Below are 21,534 nucleotides of genomic sequence, written 5' to 3' on the forward strand. Positions count from 1 at the left end.
CTATGTAGTGAGTTCGAGGCCAGCCTGAACTGCAGAGTGAGACCCTGTCTCCAAAAAAAAAAAAAGAACATGCTCCCAAGGAACAGTGACACCTCTTCTAAGATCTGAGCATGAGCATGAGTAGCCCAGGTGAATGCACATGTGGAAGTGGAGGGATAGTGGAGAGGGGTCATTCATGAGGAATAAGAAGCAGCTCTCAGGCTTGGAAGAGAGCTCCTATGAGGTATGCAGAGAACTAGAGATGGTCCAGGGAGGATGGAGTCTTGTAATGATGGGAGGAGTTGGGAGGCCTGAGATTGGAGAGGTGAGCAGGGACAAAGACTTGAAGAGTATGATCAGTGACATAAAAGAGCTAGGACATCACTAAGTTCAAGAGAGTCCTTAGGGGATATTAGACAGGAGAACAACAGGATCAAAAATACTTAGAAAAAGGCCTGGGTTGCACACACCAATATCTTGTGTGAATCAGGAAAACAACTTGTAAATTAGGACAATGAGCCCCTTCTGTTCACACACATTGTCAAATCGTGTCCCTTCAACCCTCATCCTGGGAGCTGAGTTGGACTGTACATCAACTCCCGCTCCTTGTATCTGGGTATCTTCAGGCAGGCCATAACTTGCATGACAGTTCACAATGGCTCTGTTTGTAAAGGGGTTTTGTAAGGGATTCAAGTAAGAGATACTGAGGGGATGAACTAGGAATAGGGCAGGCAGCAGACAATTTGAGATATGTGTTAGCTATTGATAGGGCCAGGGAAGGGTTGCACACAGGTGTAGTTCCAGCTACTCAGGAGGCTAAAGTGGGAAGATCATAAATTCCAGGCCAGCCTGGAAAACATGGCAAGACACCATCTCAAAACCCAAACAAAGCAAAGGAAAACAAAACAAAGAACAACAACAAATAAAAACAAGAATCAAGAGCACTTGCTGATTGACTGGATAAATACAGACACACCCCTACTCTCCTTTCCTTACTCTGAGATACTGAGGGGATGAACTAGGAATAGGGCAGGCAGCAGACAATTTGAGATATGTGTTAGCTATTGATAGGGCCAGGGAAAGGTTGCACACAGTTGTAGTTCCAGCTACTCAGGAGGCTAAAGTGGGAAGATCATAAAGTAAGGAAAGGAGAGTAAGGAAAGGAGAGTAGGGGTGTGTCTGTATTTTTATGAGTGTTAGAATATTCCACGCTCTACCTTTCCCTTTTCCTCTTTCATTTGCTGTCCTTGGGATATAGTCCTTTTCTCCAAGTTCTCTGTTTGGTTGAGGGGAGCTTGGGAGTAGGGGGATGGTTGTGTCAGATAAATAACTGAATTTGAGTGTTATAATACTATATGAAGAACGGGGCACTGTCAGGACTCATTGGTCTCTTGGTAGTCTCCAGGGGGAAAATGGTGAGGGGATTTAGAAAATAAAGGCAAAAGACAAGAGCTGATGTCAGGTGGAGGCCTCTTACTGGATGGAAAAGAGGACTGAACAACAACAGTAGGGCATTTATTTATACTTTTGCAAGGTTAGTATCATGAGACACAAGGTTGCCTAGCAACTAATGACTGAAATTGTGTAGGCAGGATGTTTTTCTCAAAAGTGAGGTAGCTCGACTGCTTGAGGCACTCTGGCTTTATCCTGACCTCACACATATGACCAGTTTCCAGCTCCAGCTGCTCCCAACAAGGCACGAGATGGGGAGTAGTCCATTCTGTCCGAGCATGGGGGTGGGGGAACCAGGAAGGGCAGGAGTGGAATTTATCCAACATAATTCCTCTCTACTTCCCCTTAATAATACTATGGGGAGTCCCTGTCTCTTTAGGGACTCTGGCTCTGTTCAGCCTTCATTATCTTCTCCTAGAAAAGATGGTCCCTACCTGGTCTGTGTCTTCAGCTTACTCTCTACAACCCACATTCTTTCCAAATTAATCTAAGCAAAACCACAGTAGCTCCCACATTGCTCCCTTGAAAGGTAAAGTTTTAACTTTTGCCTGTTTAATTCATTACTTTTTGCCAGGCATCTAGCATAAAGGAATCTACATATTTGTCAAAAGAATGAGTACTGGGCCCACCAACATTTGGTCCTTGGCTCTACTTCCCCATTTTTGTAGTCTCCAGTCTTGCATCTTTAATCAAAGACTTTCAGTCTCCTGAATTCTATTCTGCTTCAACAACAAGGGTCCTATGTTGAGGGAAAATCTATGGACTCTTGGACAATGTAAAAGTAAATGGAAGGATTTGGTATGAAAAGGCCAGGATTTTATTTGTTATGGGTTTGATAAATTTCATGGGAGATACAATTACTAAATGAAACTTCAAACCGCTTTGAAAAATTTTTCTTATTTGTTGGGTGTGGTGGCATGCTGCTGTAATTCCAGCACTGAGGAGGCTGAGCCAGGAGAATTGCCACAAGTTCAAGGCTAGCCTGGGCTACACAGTGAGTTCAAGTCCAGCCTGCACTACATAGCAAGGCTCTGCCTCAAAAAACAAAAACAAAATGAAACAAAACTATTTATTTGTATCCTATGATTTAATATTTGTTTTCCCTGCTGAGCTTTAACCTATGTGGGAACTGAGAAATACCATGAATTGAGCGTTAACCATAGATGGGGATGGTGTCAAGCATCTACCATTATCTAATAAAATCTACACAACATTTGGAGACAGTATGCCCTTATTTTCTTTCTTTCTTCTTCTTCTCTTTCTCCTCCTTCTCCCCCTGCTCCTCCATCTCCTCATCCTGCTTGTCCTTCTTCTCCTTCTCCTCCTCCTCCTCCATCTCCTCCTCCATCTCCTCCTCCTGCTCATCCTCCTTCTCCTCCTCTTCCTCCTCCTCCATCTCATCCTCCTCCTCCTCTTCCTCCTCCTCATCTTTTGCTCTCTCTCTGGGATTGAACCCAGCCAGCATCAGATGACCCACATTCTTGGCTCCTCCAAAATTCTGGGGTCTCCAATGCACCTTCAGCTTCACACTCACAGTTTCTCATACTGTCCTTGCAGGGATACATTGCTTGGCCTCCTAGGCCTTCTTCTAAAATCTGGGTGGAAGCCTTTCTGACCCCACAACTTTTGCATTCTGAATGCACCTAAAAGCAGCACCACAGGGATGATGCCAAGTTCTACTGCCAGCTAGAGCAGTAGCTAGGCTCCTTCTCTTTTGGCTGTAGGGGTCAAGTGCCTATGAACATAATCCCAAGAGCAACTTCCCTTGGGCTCCTCTATTCTGGAATGCGGTGCTCTGTGGCTCTCTTCTCAAAGCAAAGTCTTTCACGTTTGCAATTTTGAGGCACCAAAAGGTGGAGTCCTGCTGGTTTCAGTGATGCCCTTAGCCCATTTTTTGCATTTTCCTCTTCTGAAATACTTAACTATTTCTTGCTAGACTTCCCAATGACTAATTTCTCCTCTATTTTCATATTTTGAGGCCACAGCTTTACTAGAGCTTCCAATCTGCCCAAACTCAAAATGTTTTAAATCATTCTACTGGGCTCTTTGCTACTGATTTGCAAGGTAAATCTGGCTAAAATCCCCCAACAGTAGCTATGCCATAGCCTCACCATTAAACCGCCTTAACTTTTTTTTTTTTTGGTGGCAAAATTCCCTCTGTAAGTTGAGAATAAGACCAGCTGGAAGAACAAAAAAGCTGATATACTTATAAATTTGGACTCAAAAGCCTACCTATTTCCATGAAGGGAAATTATTTTCAACATACAGGAGGTCATGGTTACATGACCTGTGTTCCAGTTTGCATCAACAGGGCTTCCCATTTAACCTTCCTTTTCTACATATTCTCTTTAGCTGACCTCATTCTTTAATATGGTTTAATGCTATCTATAACAACCATGAGATGTGCATCTTCCTTTAATAACTGATGCTGAGCATCAGGACTTTGGATCCATTTACTAAGTTAATAATGCTAACTGGCATTTATTAATAGAATTTTCAAAAGTATTATGTCATCTCTGTGTTCCCCTATGAATGTCTTCTTTGTCTGAATCTTCCCCTTCTCAGTAAATTTACTTATTTAAAGTAATTAAGTGCCCATCCACTGAGGAAGGAATATAAGAGTTGTGGTATTTTTATACAATGGAGTATTACTCAGCTATTAAAAAAGATAAAATTGAGGCTTTTGTAGGTAAATGGATGCAACTAGAGAACATACTCATAAGCAAAATAAATCAAACCCACATGTGTAAACATCATATTGTCTCCTTGGTGTAGGAACCTGAAAGACTAGGTATAACTCAAAACGTACAATAGATGATAGGAAAGGGAAGAAATTGCTCAAAGGGAGGAGCAACTGGGATGAGGGACGAAGAAAAAAGAAAGAGGGAAGGCAAAACATAAGTATATATATGAATATCTGTGATGACTGTACTGCTGTTGTCTGATGGTGTATTGAAATGAACAGTTAATGCTCACGATTTTTTATGTTCTGATCGACTTTGTGTGCTTGTGTCTGGTGGTCTGAGCAACTGATTTGAAGGTAACAGTATGCAATGGAATTACATCTTGTCTAGTGAAACTCTGTATTATCTCTAAGGTTTTATTGAAGAATTATCTTCTTCTTCTCTTTAATGGTCTGAGAAATCTTTCATTCTTACATCTGATAATCTGAGCAATGTAGCAGAGGATAGTGATAGGCAATGTAACAACCACTATTGATTTGTATTACTTTGTCTTGAGACCCTATATCACTTTGAATGTTTTTGCTTTGATTTGTTTATGTTTGTGGTACTGGTATGCTGCTACTGTTCTATTTTTTTGTTTGTTTCTCATGTACTACTCTCTTTAAAATAAAAAAATAAAAAATAAAGTAATTAAGTTTATTGGTACACTGTAGATGTACATAATGATCCCATTCATCAATTAAATTTATTTTATAAATAAAATTATAATTCCATTCATCCTTGTTTTCAGTTAGAAACTTTGCATTCTCATCTCTGCCATATAATGCATGACTATATCTTCCCAATTCCACTTAATTTATTTTGAATATGTCCATTTTTTCTTCAGGGTAAGGTGATTTATTTCCCTTGAAATAAATAGCAATAGACTTATTATAAGACAATATTTCCTTTTATGTGTCTTCATATTCCCTGTATCACACAGCAAATATAATAACTATTTTTAAAATGTAAATTAGAATATATTTATAGCTTACCAATAACTTCCTCTACATTTTGAATGAGACTGAAATACTTTTCCATGACTGCTGGGTTCATCAATATGCAATAGACTACTGCACTTTGATCACTGTCTTTGAAATTAGTAAGATGTTAGATTTGAATTCCATCTGTTTCTCTTAGATGGTGACCATATAGGATAAAATATATTATGTTTTAAAAATATTTTTCTGCTTTAAAAAATCTAAAAACAAGGACAATGTATGCTAAATTCACTAATTCTTTCCACCATGAAAAAAAAGTATCACAGTGTATCCTTTTATTGAGATGAAATAAGAAATGTACATGCTATGACATGTTTTAACTGATTTGTATATCCTCAAATTCTATAAACTATAATAAACATGATATTAATTATTATAGACTTCTGTGTATGCAATGTTATTAATACTTAATAAATCAAGACAAAATTTATTTTTCCCCAAATATGTTGCTCCTTTTCACCCTGTTTTTGTTTTGAATACACAGATATTCAATTTTAACTTTAATGCCATTGAAATATGTCCCAGAAAATTTTTGTATAAAATAACATGATCAGATATCCATAATAAAAATTTCTTTATTCATTGCTACATATGATTAAATAATGAGTAAATAAAAACTATTCACATTGATTTAGTACATATTTCCAATATATCAGGATGTTCACATTTAATCAAAGTATTTTTTCTAAACCTCTTAAAATTATTTTTATGAGTTAATTATCCAAAGCAGAATTAAAATATTCAGAGACATGCTTCAATTTTCTTGATTTTATTAAAAGCCAGTTCTAGGTCTACTTGCTTTTTTTTTTCTTTTTTAATATATAAATGGTGGCACTTAAAAGAAGGCAAATAATTGCAACAGAGCCAACCACCACCAACACCAAGGTAGGAGTGTTAGCCCCAGGATGTCGATGACCTTCATGGGGACTAGGCTCTCCCAGGGGAATGAACAAAGCTACTTGTGCAATATTGGATACTTTTGATGTCAGATTACTTTTGTCTACACTTTGAATGGCAATGAATAAATGGGTTGAATTTTCTTCTGAAATCTTTCCTGGCTTAAATGTAAAGGTTTGCTTGGAGTTGGCCTCGTTTGGTAACAGATCTGTAGTGTTAACTTGAAGAGCATCTTCAAAATGGTCTCTTAGATCAAGGACACTTCCACTGATTCTTATGGTATACTGTTGAACTAAGGAAAAAAATATATGAGAAATTTAGGAACTGTAGCATACCATTTAAATTCTATTCTGTTTACTCTTCTAAAATGATGAGTCATACAAAGCTGATATTCATATCTACACCATTATCTACATTTTGATAAATGACATCAATTTGCCAACTACTACCTTAAGGAAAGGAAAGGTAAGGAAAGTTGGGACAATGTTGAAATGTGTCATGTTTGACTCAAAGTATCAGATTATGAAATTAATATCTTGCTGCTTTGTCAATTTAAAAGTGTTCTCCTTTTACCTTTGATTTTACAAAGAACACTTTTCATTTATAACCACAAAGCACTTCGCCCTTACCTTTTCCAACATCAAAATCATCTCCTGGTGCTGTCCATGTTAGGCAGACTTCATCCCCATGAAGTGTGGCATCAAGGTCTCTGATTTGATTTGGTGGGTAAAGGTCAGTGACGGGAAGAGGTGGAACTTGTGATATCACAAATACACCTCCAGATACTGTTCTGCTGAAACTCTCCAGGATTGGCTGAGTGTCCTCATCAATTTTGGGGTTCAGTACATTCTCTTCAATTTTCCCTGCATTGAAAATTCCTGGTTTTTAATAGGTACAGCAGTACTTGTATTTTAAAACTCAATGAATGGAATTATCTATCCCATGTGTCATTTCCATATATAGTCATAGTCAACAGCTAAGATAGTACAGAAGGAAAACTATATGGTAAAAGTGTCACCTAGAGATACTTTTCAAAGATAATAAAAGATTTTAAAGATAATAAGAATTACTCATTATTTTAGAATATTTCAACTCTAGAGTATTTTGTCACACAAACTATATAGTTAACTTGGTAATTCAAAAACTGCGCATACATAGGTGTGTTTCAGGAGTTATGAGTTTCTGATACCATGAGCAGCTCTCCTCTGCCATGCATCTCTGCCTTGGAGCCAGCTGGCTATGGACTGAAATGTGAGTGGATGTCAGGTATTTTGTCCTAGAAACAAGAAAAGTGACTAAGACAGATTTTGGTACAGGATTAGTGGGGCTGTTGCTGTCACTACTTGGCCATGTGGTTTAGAAGCTTTTGGAACTGGTTCTTGGGAGGAATTAAAGGGTTTGGAAATGACTGGTGGAGAAAAAAAATCCCTAAAATGAGATAAATCAAGCTTGATCCCCATTCTGGTCATATCTTAGATGACTAAAATGCTCAGAGAAATGCAGATGATAATGACTATGTTCAAGAGGCTTCAGTTAGGAAGAAGAACTTCACTGACAGTTGGACTCTAGGTCATGTGTGTTATACTCTAACAAAAAATTCATCTACATTTTGTTCATGTCCTGGGACTTTGCAGGAGACTAAGATTCAGGGTGACGGATTAATCTGGTGGAGGAAATTTCAAGACCTCTCAGTGTTGGGGCTGTGAGATGAATGCTTTGGGGGATTTTAGCCAGGCATATAGTGAAAATCAAGAGCAAAAAGCCCATTTAAAAAGTTTTCAGTTTTACCAGAAAGAAAGTGCCTGCAAAGATAGACAGAGGAGAACTTGGTTATTGAATATTAGCATTAAAAAGAAGCCAAGTACTTTGCATCAGGACAACAGGAAGAATAGGTTCAGGGCATGTCAGGAATCAATAAGAACCCGCCCTCCCTGACCCTCCCAGGATCAAGGGTGCAAGGCTGTAAAGTTTTCATTAGAGAAGAGAGCCTGGGACACCATGTTGGAGAAGGGCCACATAGAAAATTGGTTCCCTGGGATTCAGTTCACACTCCAGGCATCTGGAGACTTCTTCAGCCCCCATTCAAGGGGTCCAGGTACTGTTTGAGCTGGCAGCAGACCTTGGTGTCATCCACGTGGTCCTAGTTTTACATTAACTGGTAACTAGTGATGATTACACAGAATGCAAGAATTATGGGATCATGGAGGCTTCCACCTCAATTTCAGAAGTCTGAGAAGCCAGGCAGTGTGCCCGAGATGGCAGTGTGTAAAATGATGAAAGTGAAGCCAAAAGTGCACAGGAAACCCAGAGAATTGGAGAAGCTAGGAATATACATTAAGGAAAGCCACAAAGAGTGAACAAAGCCGGCTTGTGAGAAGGTGTGAGGGCTGCAACCACCAGCAGTGCTGCAGAGGCACGGCCACTCAAGCTTTTTAGAGTTTACATCTGCCCTGGCTGCTGGACATGGAACTACAGGATTTAATGTTTGCCATGCTGGATTTCAATCTTGCTGAGGTCTCATTGGTTTCTATCTTCCTTTGAAAGGAGACTGTTTATCCCATGTCATGGTATGTTAGCTGTGTTTAATGTTCTCTTTTATTTTTATGGGGACTTACAGGTAAGAGTTTGCTTTAATGTGCATTTCTCTAATGGTCAGAGATGTTGAACATTTTGTCATGTTTTTTCTTGCCGTTTGTACTTCTGAGAAATTTTTATTCATTGAATTTGTGCATTTCTTGATTGAGTCCTTTTTAGGTGTTCTGTTTTTAAAAATTTCTTTATATATTCTAAATATTAGTCCTCTCTCCAAAGAAGAGCTGGTTATATATTTACCCATCACTAGGTACCACTTAAAGTACCCACAACTAGTTACCCATTGCTAGTGTTTCTAGCTACCTAGAGTTAGCCATCACTAGTTGCCAGTTACTGGTCACCAGGGACTAGTTACTCATAACCAGTTGCCCACAACTAGTTACCTAAAGGTAGTTACCCACTAGTTACCCATCACCAGGTCTCTGTTGCAAGTTACCTGTTAGTTATCCAGGACTAGTTAACCACCAGCAGCAGTTACTATTTTTGCTCATTATCCATAACCAGTTACTAGTTACCCACAGCAAGTTAGCCATCACTGGTTACCTGTGATCAGATACCCACAACCAGTTAACCATCACTAGTTACCAATGACTACTCACAGCTAGTTATCTAATGCTAATTGCCCACAACTAGTTAGTTGGTGACAGTTACCAGGTCCTAATGACTAGTTACCCATGACTATGCCCATATCGAACCACTGCTAGTTACCAATTACTTGTTACCAATTACTTGTTACCACTGATAGTTACCAATTACTTGTTACCATCAACTAGTGACTCACCACTAGTTGCTGATGACTAGCTGCCCACAACTACTTCATAATTGCTGTTACCAGTCACTAACCATCGCTGATTAGTTACATGCTAGTTATCATTACTCATTGCCCACAACTAGCTAATCATTGCTAATTACCAGTGATTAGTCATTGAGGATTAGTTACCAACTAGTTATCAATTGTTAATTGACCACAATTAGTTGACCATTGCTAGTTATTGGTTTCCATTGACTACTTACACATGACTAGTTATATGTGACTAGTTAGCCATTGGTAGTTACCACTGACTACAAAAAGTTATCAATGACTAGTTGCCCACAACTAATCTCTGCTAGTTACCAGTTACCATTGAGCCCATGACTAGTTATCTGTGACCATTATCCACAACTAGTTAAGCATTACTAATTATTCATTATTGGTTACCATTGACTGGTTAATTAGTACTAGCAACCAATGACGTTCTCCCAACTAGTTAATCATTGCTAGTTACCAGCCACCATTGACTAGTTACCAAGAACTAGTTAACTACTACTAGTTAAAATGACAGCACCTATAGTCATTGCTAGTTATTAGTTGCCAGCATTTAGTTCCTCACTACTCATTGCTAGTTACCAGTTACCAATGACTAGTCTCCTACAACTAGTTAACCCTTGCTAGCTACCAATTAATGATATGTTACTCATAGCTAGTTACAATGACTAGTTACCCACTAGTTCATCACTGGATAATTGCCCAATACTGGTTAGCTATTGCTAGTTACCAGCTACCACTGACTAGTTACCCATAACTAGTCACAATGACTAGTCACCCACAAGTTAACCATTACTATTTACCAGTTACTAGTTACCAATGACTACCCACCACTAGTTACCAATGACTAGTTACCCCTAACTAGTCAGTCATGTCTAGTAACCACTTACCATTTACTAAGGGTTATTTACCAATGACCAGCTGCCCACAAAGAATTATTAGTGACTAGCTTGCCACTAGTTATCTGCTACTAGTTACCAAAGACTAATTACCAAGGACTAGTTGTTCACAACAAGTTATTAATGACTGCCATGCCGTGAGCAACTCTCCTCTAGCATGTTCATCTGCCATACCACCCTGCCTTGGAGCGGACCATGCAAGGACTGAAAACTATAGTGTGAGCCAAAATAAATGTCTCCTTTAAGTTGCTGGTGTCCAGTATTGTATCCTTGCAATGATAAAAGTAAGATAATTTTATTTTTTGCAGGGCGGGGCAAGTGTTCTGTGCTGAGTTACATCTCTATCTCTGTCAAATTTTTAGAAGAAATAATAGGAGAAAATATTACCTGTTGGTGGGTAAAGAGTTCTTAGATATGATACACATTGTTTGTTGTTGTTGCAGGTCCCTTAGGAGGCACAGACTGGGCAAGCACTCTACCACTGAGCTGCATTGTTAACCTTTATTTATTTATTTACTCAGTTTATTTTGAGTTTTTTTTTTTTTTCCTCCTGAATTGCTATTGCTAAACTGTGCTTAGTTTAAGCAAACAAAATCAGGCTTCTTTGAAAATACAGTGTTTTAATTGTGGCTAGACGACATATTTGTAAACAATGTTCCCTGGCAGATAGCCTTTGTTGATTATGTAGGATTAGTTGATAATCATTTTTCTTCCAATAAACTTGTACAGTTATATTGTCATTTATTTTACCTAGAAATACTCAGACATTCCTCTTATAAATGCCCTAACTTACTTTACAGGTGGGTCTTCCTGTGGTTTTGTATCTTACTGGACTATACAAAATCACCAGAGAATTGTTATCCTATTAATATGGGGGTGAGGATTTGCTTGTGTCACTGCAGAAAATGGACAACAGTCAGTGCCCTCTAGGAGCCTGTGATCACAGAGGAGCACCCTCCCCTGATGACACACCATGGTGGAACTTGACTCTGCTCTCCTCACCAATGAGAGCCTTCTCCCAGATGACATTAGGTGACAATAGACAAAGGCAGCCTCTATCATCTGTATGAGCTGTGGACCCCATAACATGGAGACAAATGAAGAAAACCACTCAGGAGGCAGGAAGACTTCACCATCGTCAAGTCCTGCCCAAGATGCCTGATAATCTCTTCATTGCTATCATAGCACGTACTTCTGCTAGCTTGGGAGAAGAACCCAACAATGTGTAAGACAGGTGCAACTGTACTTCCCGTTGTTTCAGCTGGTGCTATTACAAAAACCAAAAGCAAGAGATGTAGGAAACCAGATAATGAGGATTGAGGCTTAATTTATCTTCTCTGTAAGAGTTGGTGAGAGAATCATTCTTACATCATTTTCTGATATTAGAAGAAAAGCTTTTAGCTTTTCACCATTGAGAATGAAGTTAGCTGTGGGTTTTGAGTATGAATTTTGTCAAATGTTTTCTCTGTCTCAACTGAGATGACCATGTGGTTTTTCGTCATTCTAAAAAACATAATTTTTCTATATTGAATTATTGTTTCATTCCAGAAATAAGTTCCACATCAGCATGGTATATAATCCTCTTAATATACTACTGAATTTGATTTTCCAATATTTTGTTGTGAAATTTTCTACTAATATTAATAAGGAATTGCGATATCTGAATATCTGTGTTGTGTTGCAATATCTGAATGTTGTGTTTTCATATGTTGAAATAGAACACTGTAGGTGGCAGTATTAAAATGTAAGGTCTCTGGGAGGAAATTAGTTTATGGAGTGAAGCTTTCATGAATGGGATTAATGTTCTTAAAAGAGAAGCTTGATGTAAACCTTTCACCCCTTCTCCCATGTAAAGTTACAACAAGAAGATGGAGTCTACAAACCACAAAGTGGGCTTTCACCACACATTGCATTCCTGGTGCCTTAATTTTTAATTTTGCAGGTTCTAGAACTGTCTGATGCTATCTACATATTGATCCACTGGAGTTACCCCACAGTTTCTTTAGACTCTTGTTACTTCAGATGTTCCCTTTTGTTTCTCAGATAAAATACTTTTAGTTAGGGGCTAGGGATTTAGCTCAATGGCAAAAGCACCTGCATGGCAAGCGCAAGGTCATGAGTTCGATTCCTGGTACCGGAAAAAAACAAAACAAAACAAAACAAAATACTTTTAATTATCATTTCTAGTTCTCTGGTTTTTCCTTCTTACTTAAGTCTCTGTAGAGAACTTTCAATTTTGGGTATCGTAATTTTTATGTGTAGATTTCCTCGCTATGTTTTGTATTTTTTGTTTTTTGGTATTGGGAATCAAATTCAGGACCTTGCACTTATCAGGCAGGTGCTGTGCTGCTGAACTACATCCCTGGTCCATTTTCTAACTGTTGACATTGCAATTTCGTTCATATTTTGTTTTCTTGCCTTTGTTTACATCTTTGCTTAACTTTTTTTTTTTTTGGTTTTTTGGTTTTTCTCCGGTACCAGGAACCGAACTCACGACCTTGCGCTTGCCAGGCAGGCGCTTTTGCCGCTGAGCTAAATCCCCAGCCCCCTTTGCTTAACTTTTTGAACATCCTTTTAAAAGTTGTTTTAAAGTCTAATAAATCTGTCATCTAGTCTTCCTCAGAGACAATTCCTATCAATTTATTTTCTCTTTTGAATGGGACACTTTTTTTTGTTTCTTTGTGTGCCTTGTGATTTTTTTTGTTTTGTTTTGTTTTGTTTTGTTTGTTTTTTTCCGGTACCGGGAATTGAACTCACGACCTCGCTCTTGCCAGGCAGGCTCTGTGCTGCTGAGCTAAATCCCCAGCACCGCCTTGTGATTTTGTTGTTGAAAAGTAGACCTTTGGAACTTGTATAGTAACACTGTAAATCAGATTTACCCTTCTTCAGAGTTTTCTGTCCTAAAGAAATCATTGTAGAGTGCCTCTGTGACAGACATGAGACTGAAGTGTGAACTGAAGGTATTCTCAGGTCTTTTCTGAGAAATAGGGAAAATTGAAGGAGAAAAAAAGAATCTGTCTAAGACCCTAGAAAACTGTTCCAACTGGAAATGACGATAACAAAAGTGATCTGCTCCTGTTTCTACATCTCCACATGCAGAAACAGGAATCAGTCAGTAGTGAGGACAAGGTTTTATTGTTCACCTTGGCTTATGCAAACCACTCCAGGAATGTGGGCCATGTGTAATGGAACTGAAGGGGATGGTCAGGTGCTCCTGGGATAAAAGGTGAAGTCCGCCTCAATTTTCCAGAAATTACCATTGAAAGTGTGCTCTGGAAGCTACAAACTTTCAAATAGACTCTAGAGTTCCTTTGTAGCCACATGAGGGAAATTCTGTCAGCACTATTGTTCCTTAGGTGGGGTGATGGATTCCTGATACTTCCTACTCTACCATCTTCCTTGATTCACTTCCTCAAGGGGATAGCCTCTCTCTCATCCTTTCTCTCTTATTATCTTAATCCACAATTTTCCTTTTAACTTACTAAAAGCATTCCAACTAAATATTTACTTGTTTACATACATTTCACAGCATATGCAATCTGATGGATAAATTCTGTCACTTGTTTGTACTTGTTTATACTTGTTGACATAGATAAGGCACTCAGAATTACATTGATATATATTGAATATGTGCTACAGTCTAGATACTACATTAAATCTTTGATTAATTTTGGAGGCAAATCTCAATATGACTGAGATCATCAGTACAGAAATAGGAGAAGCTACATAACTGGCCTTTCATATCTGTGTGTTCTCCATCTAAGGATGTGATGAGTCATGGTCATAAGTACTTTTTAACACATTTGTCTTTATACTAAATATGTACAGACTTTTATTTCTTGCCATTATTCTCTAGAGTATAACAAACAATTAATAACATTTATATTGTATTAGTATTTTATGTAATCTAGAGATGATTTAAAGTATATAGGAGGAGGTCTATAGCTTATGCAAATACTGCGTCATTCTATTTTTTTTTTTTTTCCTGGTATCGGGAATGGAACAATGTTGTGCTTGCCATGCAGGCACTGTGCTGCTGAGCTAAATCCCCAGCCCCTACTATGTCATTCTATATAAGTTTCTTGAACATCTACAGGTTTTGGTATCCATGGGCAGCTCTTAGAACCAATCCCCTATGAATGCCTAGGGATGATTTTAGTTTGAGTGATAAACATTACATTGATATATATTGAATATGTGCTAGAGTCTAGATACTACATTAAATCCTTGAAGCAGTAATCATATCAACTCACAAATATTAATCGAGCCAACACTCTGAGTTTCTGCTGTCATGAATTACTCACCATCTACTATGCAACCTGATATATGTTTGGCTGGACTCATTGGACGTCTTAAACTTCTCATGGCAGTGTTTCGTCCTCCACAAGCCTGTACTTTTAAACTATATATTCCATTTTCTTTGTAAGATGTAAAGTACCTGGAGTAGATGCCATCATTCTTGTAAAAATCAGCACCTTATTTTAGAAATAAAGGAAGAAATTATTATTGAAAAGAAAAAGACAAATTTATGCATTTTTAAGCCAAGCATATAAAATTCATATGATTTACCCAAACAGGGCTGACAGCTCCAAACTGACCCCTTTGCTCAGAGATTATTTCCATTATGCTCTGAGAGAGCATAATATCTTGTCATGTTTGAGGTGTTATGCAATTTGTATACAACAGATATATCTGTATCTCATATATATGTATGTATAAATGCTAAATACCTCACTTTTCTGACCTTGTTACATTATATGGAGTTTATTATGATTATGCTTCTTTTTGATTTCCTAGCCAAATGTCCTACTTTCACCTTACTTTATCTAAACACATTAATTATGTTATTTCTTTTTCAAGTAAAAGGGCTCCTACTAAAAGTAATGCTAAGGATTTAATTGTCATCTAGCGAATTACATAGTACTTATTTAGATTTATTACCAATCTCTCTGTCTGTCTCAGTCTCTCAGATCTTGCTTTCCTGATCCATTAACTCTGATATTTCACACCCCAGGGATGAGTCCTCCTCGCTTGTGGCAGTTTTAGCTGTTCCTGGGCCTCAGTTCTGAGAATTGTATTTGAACTTTGTTGCAGCTGTTGGAACTACTACTGCATCTTTCCCTTTCCCTACCAGAGGCCCAGGTTCAAGCTCGTAGCCCCATCTGGCTGCTTGTGCTACACCTTCTCTGTCCAGACTTTTTCTATAATCCCCTTCTACCTCAACAAAGGAAAATTCTTGGTTCTCTCTTCACTCTCCTGAGACCTATCAAATTGGTGATAGACACTGACTGTCTAGATGGTGATAATAAATAACCTTTACTGAGTGCTTAGCATATACAAGACACTTGCTTAGTACTTTGTAGCTTTTACTGTACCTGATAACATTTTCTGATGATTGTGCTATTCGTCCATAATCTGCCTCAGTTTGTTGAGTGTCTCTCTGCTTCTTAATGTCTCTAAGACTATAAGATACCCTCAATTATGAAAATCTAGATTTATTTATAAAATCCCATGAGTACCTGCACCGTTGTCCAACAGTTCCAAAACTTCTGTGTTTCCACTGCTTGATTCAATGACAGCAGTCACATTGACTCCAAGAATGGGCACATACCCTTGTCGAACTTCTGCATAAACAACCATGGGGCTGGGGAAGCTGTTTGTGTCTTTATTCATTTTAGCGCTTACTGTGATGGGAGGCACAGCAGAATCTGCTGCCCGAGAAGTTACTGCAATAGTGAGTGTTTCTGAGTTTGCTTTGGCTTGAAGGTTGTAAGTCCAGGTGCCCACCTAAAATGTTCAATGGAAACATATTGAATATCCCTCGTCAAGCTATTTTTTGTGTTTTTATTACACATTTCTAAAATAAATCTTATACAAGGGAGATCAAAATATGGCGAATGTTTAAAGTAAAAAATTATCACAGTAGAAAATACATTGCCATTGATACCTCTCAAGATACTCCTCATTGTTTTGAAAACTTACTCCATTGTTTGCCACTATCTCAAACTTTTCTGGAAGCTCTCTTCCTTGAGTATCTTTAGGAGGTATTGTCAAAAATATGATGAATGCTGCTAAAAACATTATGGGATGTCCTCTCTTACTTATTCACTGGATCTTGTACAGTAGAACTTCTGACTTTTCTCCAAAGTCAAAATGACCATGAAAGGTAAATGTTTTGAATCAATTAAAGACATCAAGGTAGCCATGATAGCACATGTAAAGGCACTCGTGAAGTATTTGTAGAACCAATAGACTTTTGAGGGATTGTACAGCATACCATCGATGAGAGCTGAAGCAATTTTGTCATAGAACCTCAAGTAGTGTTGTGCATCGTCATGCATTTGTGGTGGGAAATAACTGTTTGAAAAGTGACCTTGATTTAGACCGTTATTCTTTGACCTCACAGTCAACTATTATATAATTCTGATTGGGGTTAATTAGGAAGGATATTTTAAAAAATAATTAAAGAGCCAAATAAACGACCAGATAGGAAATAGGAAGATAGATCTTTGCCAAAGGGAAGGGGATTAAGAGATAGAGGGAGGGAGAGAGAAGGGAGGGGAAGGGCATAAAAAATGAATTAAAATGTGTTATGCACATGTACCAACTCCCCATGATAAATGTAGTCATTAAGTACTGCACACTGTACCAAAAAAATTAAAAATTAAAAAAACTGAATAAGCTAGGTGTGGTGGTGCCCCTCTGTAATCCCAGCACTCGGAAGGCTGAGGCAGGAGGATTGATGTGAGTTTGAGGCCAGCCTGGGTTACATAAGTGAGTTTAAGGCCAGCCTGTACTACATAGTGAGATCTTGTCTCAATAAAATAAAACAATACAAAAATTGAATAAAGAAGGATATTTAGCTAGATGTTCAAAAGATTCTCTCCAGGTTTATTCTTCAAAATTCTTCTCAGGTAACCTGTGTTTTACCCATTTCTCTCTTCTTATTTTACTCACATTATTTCTTTCTGCCTCCTATCAAATTCTTAGGATAACATATAAATAAAAAGAATATTCCATTTTATTACAGTTTTGAGCATGGTACAATTCTTGGCACCCAAGTATTTAAAAATATTATTTATGACCTTAAACAATGTATTTTTATGTCCTGAAAATTCTTTTTAAAAAAATCTAGAAGCTGATTGCTTACCGGTGCTGTTCCTGAAATACTGAGATAGGCCATTCTGGAAGCAGTGTCCTCTGTTAAACCTCCTACCAGTTTTCCACTAGGAGCCCAGACAGAAATGCTGGGAGTTTGTTTGTCCCACGTGATGGAAAAGAACGTGTCTTTTCCCAGGGTGCTATCAACGATCACAGTGCCATTCATCCAGGCTTCATTGTTCAGGGTTAATCTCTTACTTTCAAGCTGTTTAAACACATTTTAAAAGTTAATGACTGCAGAAGGAAATAATTTCATTCTTTTATCTTTTAAAGATTGTTTTTAATATCTGACCTGAGAGCAAGCTTACATGTGACATACCACCTTAGGCCTGTGATCTCTCTGAAAACTTATTGAGACTTGAGAGTAGTCACAAAGTGTAGAAACACAGGACCTAAGTGAAGGACAGTGTAATAAAAAGAACACCTTTGTGCAGATGAATGGGTTTTACAGTTGATAATATAGTCCTACTATTATTTCACAGTCATCTCAGCAAACACCCACTCAAAGCTTTAGCATTAAAGGGTGCTACCCCTATAGAAAAGAATTAACTGTAGACATCTTTAAAGGCAAATATGGCAGAGTGATGAATATGAAAGTTGGAATCTGTAGAAACAAAAAAAGTGAGAAATAGAATTTTTCTCTGCGAGACATTAAAGTTTTTTTTTCTGAAAAAAACTTTATATAAAATAGTGGGTTTCACCTGTAGATGTATATGACATATTTTGATCATTTTTCACCTCCTCACTACCCCTCTTCATTTCCTGCCTCACCTGCTGATCCCCTTCCTCTTCTCTAATAAACTTCCTACTTGGATGTTATCTCTCCTCTTTTTAAAACTTTTTTCAAAGGAAGAGATTTTCAAAATCTTCGCATATAATTCTCAGTCAGGAACAGCTAACTTTATTCATTGACAAAGAAGATGCTTCCTGGAATGGTGTCATTTCAGGAGCAATGGGAAGCCTCAGTTTTTTTTCTCAACCCTGTTCTAAATCTATCTTGACTCCAGCTCTGCAGTGAATTCCACTGTTCAAATACTGCTGCTTTGACAAAAATTCTGGTCTTCCACAAAGTCTTTGAGTGGACAAAGTATTGTTATCAGAGTAAGCATGACTAATTTTTTTAGACACTTATCAGGAAAGATTGATAAAGTAAGTGGCTTTGTCTGGTTCTAGGGAAAGACAGTACAGTGAAGCGTGGAAAGCAAACTTGTCCTATAATGCACTGCCGACATCCATGTTAAAGTTCTCCTCAATTTGTGTAAGTTATGGTAACAGCTATCTATTTGGGCATTGTATTTCTCCACATCCTACCTATCATGTATACAAATCAAAATTAATCTTGAAAAATTTGTTATTTTCTGATTTAAGAGCCGATCAAGAGCATTACAAAGGAAAGCAACTGAACTTTTCTTCTGATTCCTTTTGCTACTTTTAAGAACTCCATTCTTAAAACTTTTAGCACCTTCTCTGTGCAAATGTCTCCTTTCTAGCTGACTTTGCATATTCTGCACTTGCACTTTTAACTTCATCTGAAGACTCCATGTGAATGTCACATCAGCCAGCCAAAGTTAGTAACAGTAAAAGAGAACCTAAAACAATATCTTAAAAATCAGTTCTATCTTCCTCTTCTTAATTTCAGACAACATCATCGTTCTTTCATTATCCAAGCGAAAACCTCAGAAATAATCTCTTCATTCCTTCAATTTTACCTCCAGGGACATCCATGTAGGTCTTTTAGAATAATTTGTAGAACAGTTTTCAGGGTAAATCTATAGACATATGTCTGAAACCACCTCTGCATATTCAAAATGTGTCTTAAAACATCTGCTTTCTTCATTGATGAGGAATACAAGAAAATAGGTTTAGTTGGGTTATCATGACAAATTTTAATGTAGACCATGATTTGATGAATTGGAAGATAAAATACATAAGTCTTGGCAAGAAAATGACATAATTTTGGCTGAGTAGAAGTGGATATGATGAGAAAACATATTTTGAAGGAAACTGTACTGATATTGAACATATCATATATGTGACATATCATAATGTTTACTCAGTTTTTAAATCAAGTAACAGACAATGATGGTGCTGTTGACACACATGCTCAGAAAAGGAGTGGGATTTAGAATAAGAAATAAAGAGCTAGTTGAAAGAATAAAGAGACAAACTATCATCAGAGATAAGCAATGTTTGTTAACTCTTATTTCTGCTCAATTTTTTTCCATTTCCAACCTATGTTTTTGAGTTCATTTGACTGTATTTCACAATTGTCAAAGAGTGTGGTAGGGAGAGGACTAGGAAGTAGGACACTTTTTAAGTGAATTTCTAGAATAATAGTGGTATATCATTTGACAAAATCTAACTTTGTAAAGTTTGACCTAACATTATTAGGTTTTGATATTTTGTAATCCAAACATTATAAGAAAAATAATTAATGTTATCTGTTACTGTTATTTCATCTTACTTCATTAGAGTAAACAGACAGACTAGAAATTCATGATCTTCTTATGTTTTTTATGGTACCAAACATTTAAGATTTTATAACAAGTCACCAGGAATTTTAGATAGAGATGTCACGTGGTTTCATATTTCAAATGAGAAACCAACAAACTGAAAGCTTGAGAGATTTTCCCTTTTCTCCGAATTCATATTATACCTTACTCTACCAGTTTTATTATTTAAAAATCTGGTAAAGTTCAGAAGATAATTCCTGAGTTATCCATCCAAATAGAAGTTAAAGATAAAAAAGAACTTAAAACGTATAGCTATCAAATTTTATTTCTTATCTATTTCTAAGTGCATAGATGAAAACCCAAGGAGTGAAACTCTGACCTGAAAGGACATTTGGGAGGGACCAGCATTCCCTGACTCGAAGGTCCTGAAAGCATCAGTGAAGCTGCTCCTGTAGGCTTGATCTGAAGCATAATAATGATTTCCTCCTAAAATGTAAATTCATTAGCAAAGCCACTTTCTTAAAAGATAGGCATTTATCACATTTTAATGATTTAGAAGGTAACAATATAAACAAAACCACAGCTTTGGTATTAAAATAGAAAAATCTGAAATTAGATAGGTACAAAGATGAACTCAATTTTAATTCGGAAATGCTGTAATTAGGAAGTTACCTCAGTACCTTACTATCTGGAAATTTTAGTCAACTGAAGTACATCAAATAACCATAGAATTCTAAAAAGACATTACAGTTCCACATACTAAAGCTTGAAGTCTTTACGCAGTCCTTTAAGAGAACTATTCACTTTTATTTAAGTTATGATCCCAGTAGTACTGACTTTCAGTTTTCCAGTCAAGCTCAGAATCAGAAAACTATAAAAAATTAGAGAGCTTCTGTATTCAATTATCTGGAGAGTACCTGCCACCAAGGAGATAGAAAAATGACAAATAGTAGAAAGACACCCCCAAATTTACTAATTTTATGGAGCTACTGTGTCAGAAATAATTTTTTTTTTTTGTACTGGGAATCGAACTCAGGACCTTGAGCTTGCCAGGCAGGCACTTATGCCACTGAGCTGTATTCCCTGCCCAGAAATAAATTTTAAAGTGACCCTAAAAAACATTTTTTTTTTTACAAAAAATGAAAGTTTGTGCAAATATGCATTTATAAAATAATTATATATTTGGTATATTTAGAAGCCTACTTAATGCAACAATTGATATGTTGTAAATTATGCATTCTTTACTAGTTCAGAAACTGTCTCTGAGTCTAAAGTAACAGCTATCATGGTTAATGTTTACCTGGAAATGCCACTATTAATTAGATCTTTTCAGTCTGAGTTTCTGTCAGCCGTATCCTACCTTATCCAGTGGTGGTGAACCTGTGGCATATGTGCTCTGCAGGGGGCTGTTTATTATCATTGAAAGCTCTACAGTTTAGCCATCAGTGGGCTTATTTTGTGGTCTCATGGATGGGATTCTTGCTCTGGTCTCATGGGCATATCATTCCCTCTATATGCCTTGCACTGTTACTATAACATATTTTTTCCCCCTTCATGACCTGGTAACCTTCT

General features: G+C 37.3%; 1 protein-coding gene across 1 annotated transcript in view; it reads right to left on the minus strand.

Moving 5' to 3' along the window:
• Positions 1 to 5,908: 5,908 nt before the first annotated feature.
• The window catches only part of LOC102021141 (calcium-activated chloride channel regulator 4-like), a 34,006-nt gene continuing 18,380 nt past the window's right edge, over positions 5,909 to 21,534 (minus strand). The window contains exons 9-14 of the mRNA XM_005385127.2: positions 20,342 to 20,448; positions 17,499 to 17,714; positions 15,868 to 16,135; positions 14,653 to 14,823; positions 6,682 to 6,915; positions 5,909 to 6,344 (exon numbers count right to left, since the gene is read on the minus strand). Coding sequence (XP_005385184.1) covers positions 5,947 to 6,344; positions 6,682 to 6,915; positions 14,653 to 14,823; positions 15,868 to 16,135; positions 17,499 to 17,714; positions 20,342 to 20,448 — 1,394 coding nt within the window. The 3' untranslated portion in view covers positions 5,909 to 5,946. The remainder of the gene's footprint in view (positions 6,345 to 6,681; positions 6,916 to 14,652; positions 14,824 to 15,867; positions 16,136 to 17,498; positions 17,715 to 20,341; positions 20,449 to 21,534) is intronic.

The sequence above is a fragment of the Chinchilla lanigera genome, unplaced genomic scaffold (assembly GCF_000276665.1).
Source record: "Chinchilla lanigera isolate Chin_1 unplaced genomic scaffold, ChiLan1.0 scaffold00022, whole genome shotgun sequence".
Classification (NCBI taxonomy): Eukaryota; Metazoa; Chordata; class Mammalia; order Rodentia; family Chinchillidae; genus Chinchilla; species Chinchilla lanigera.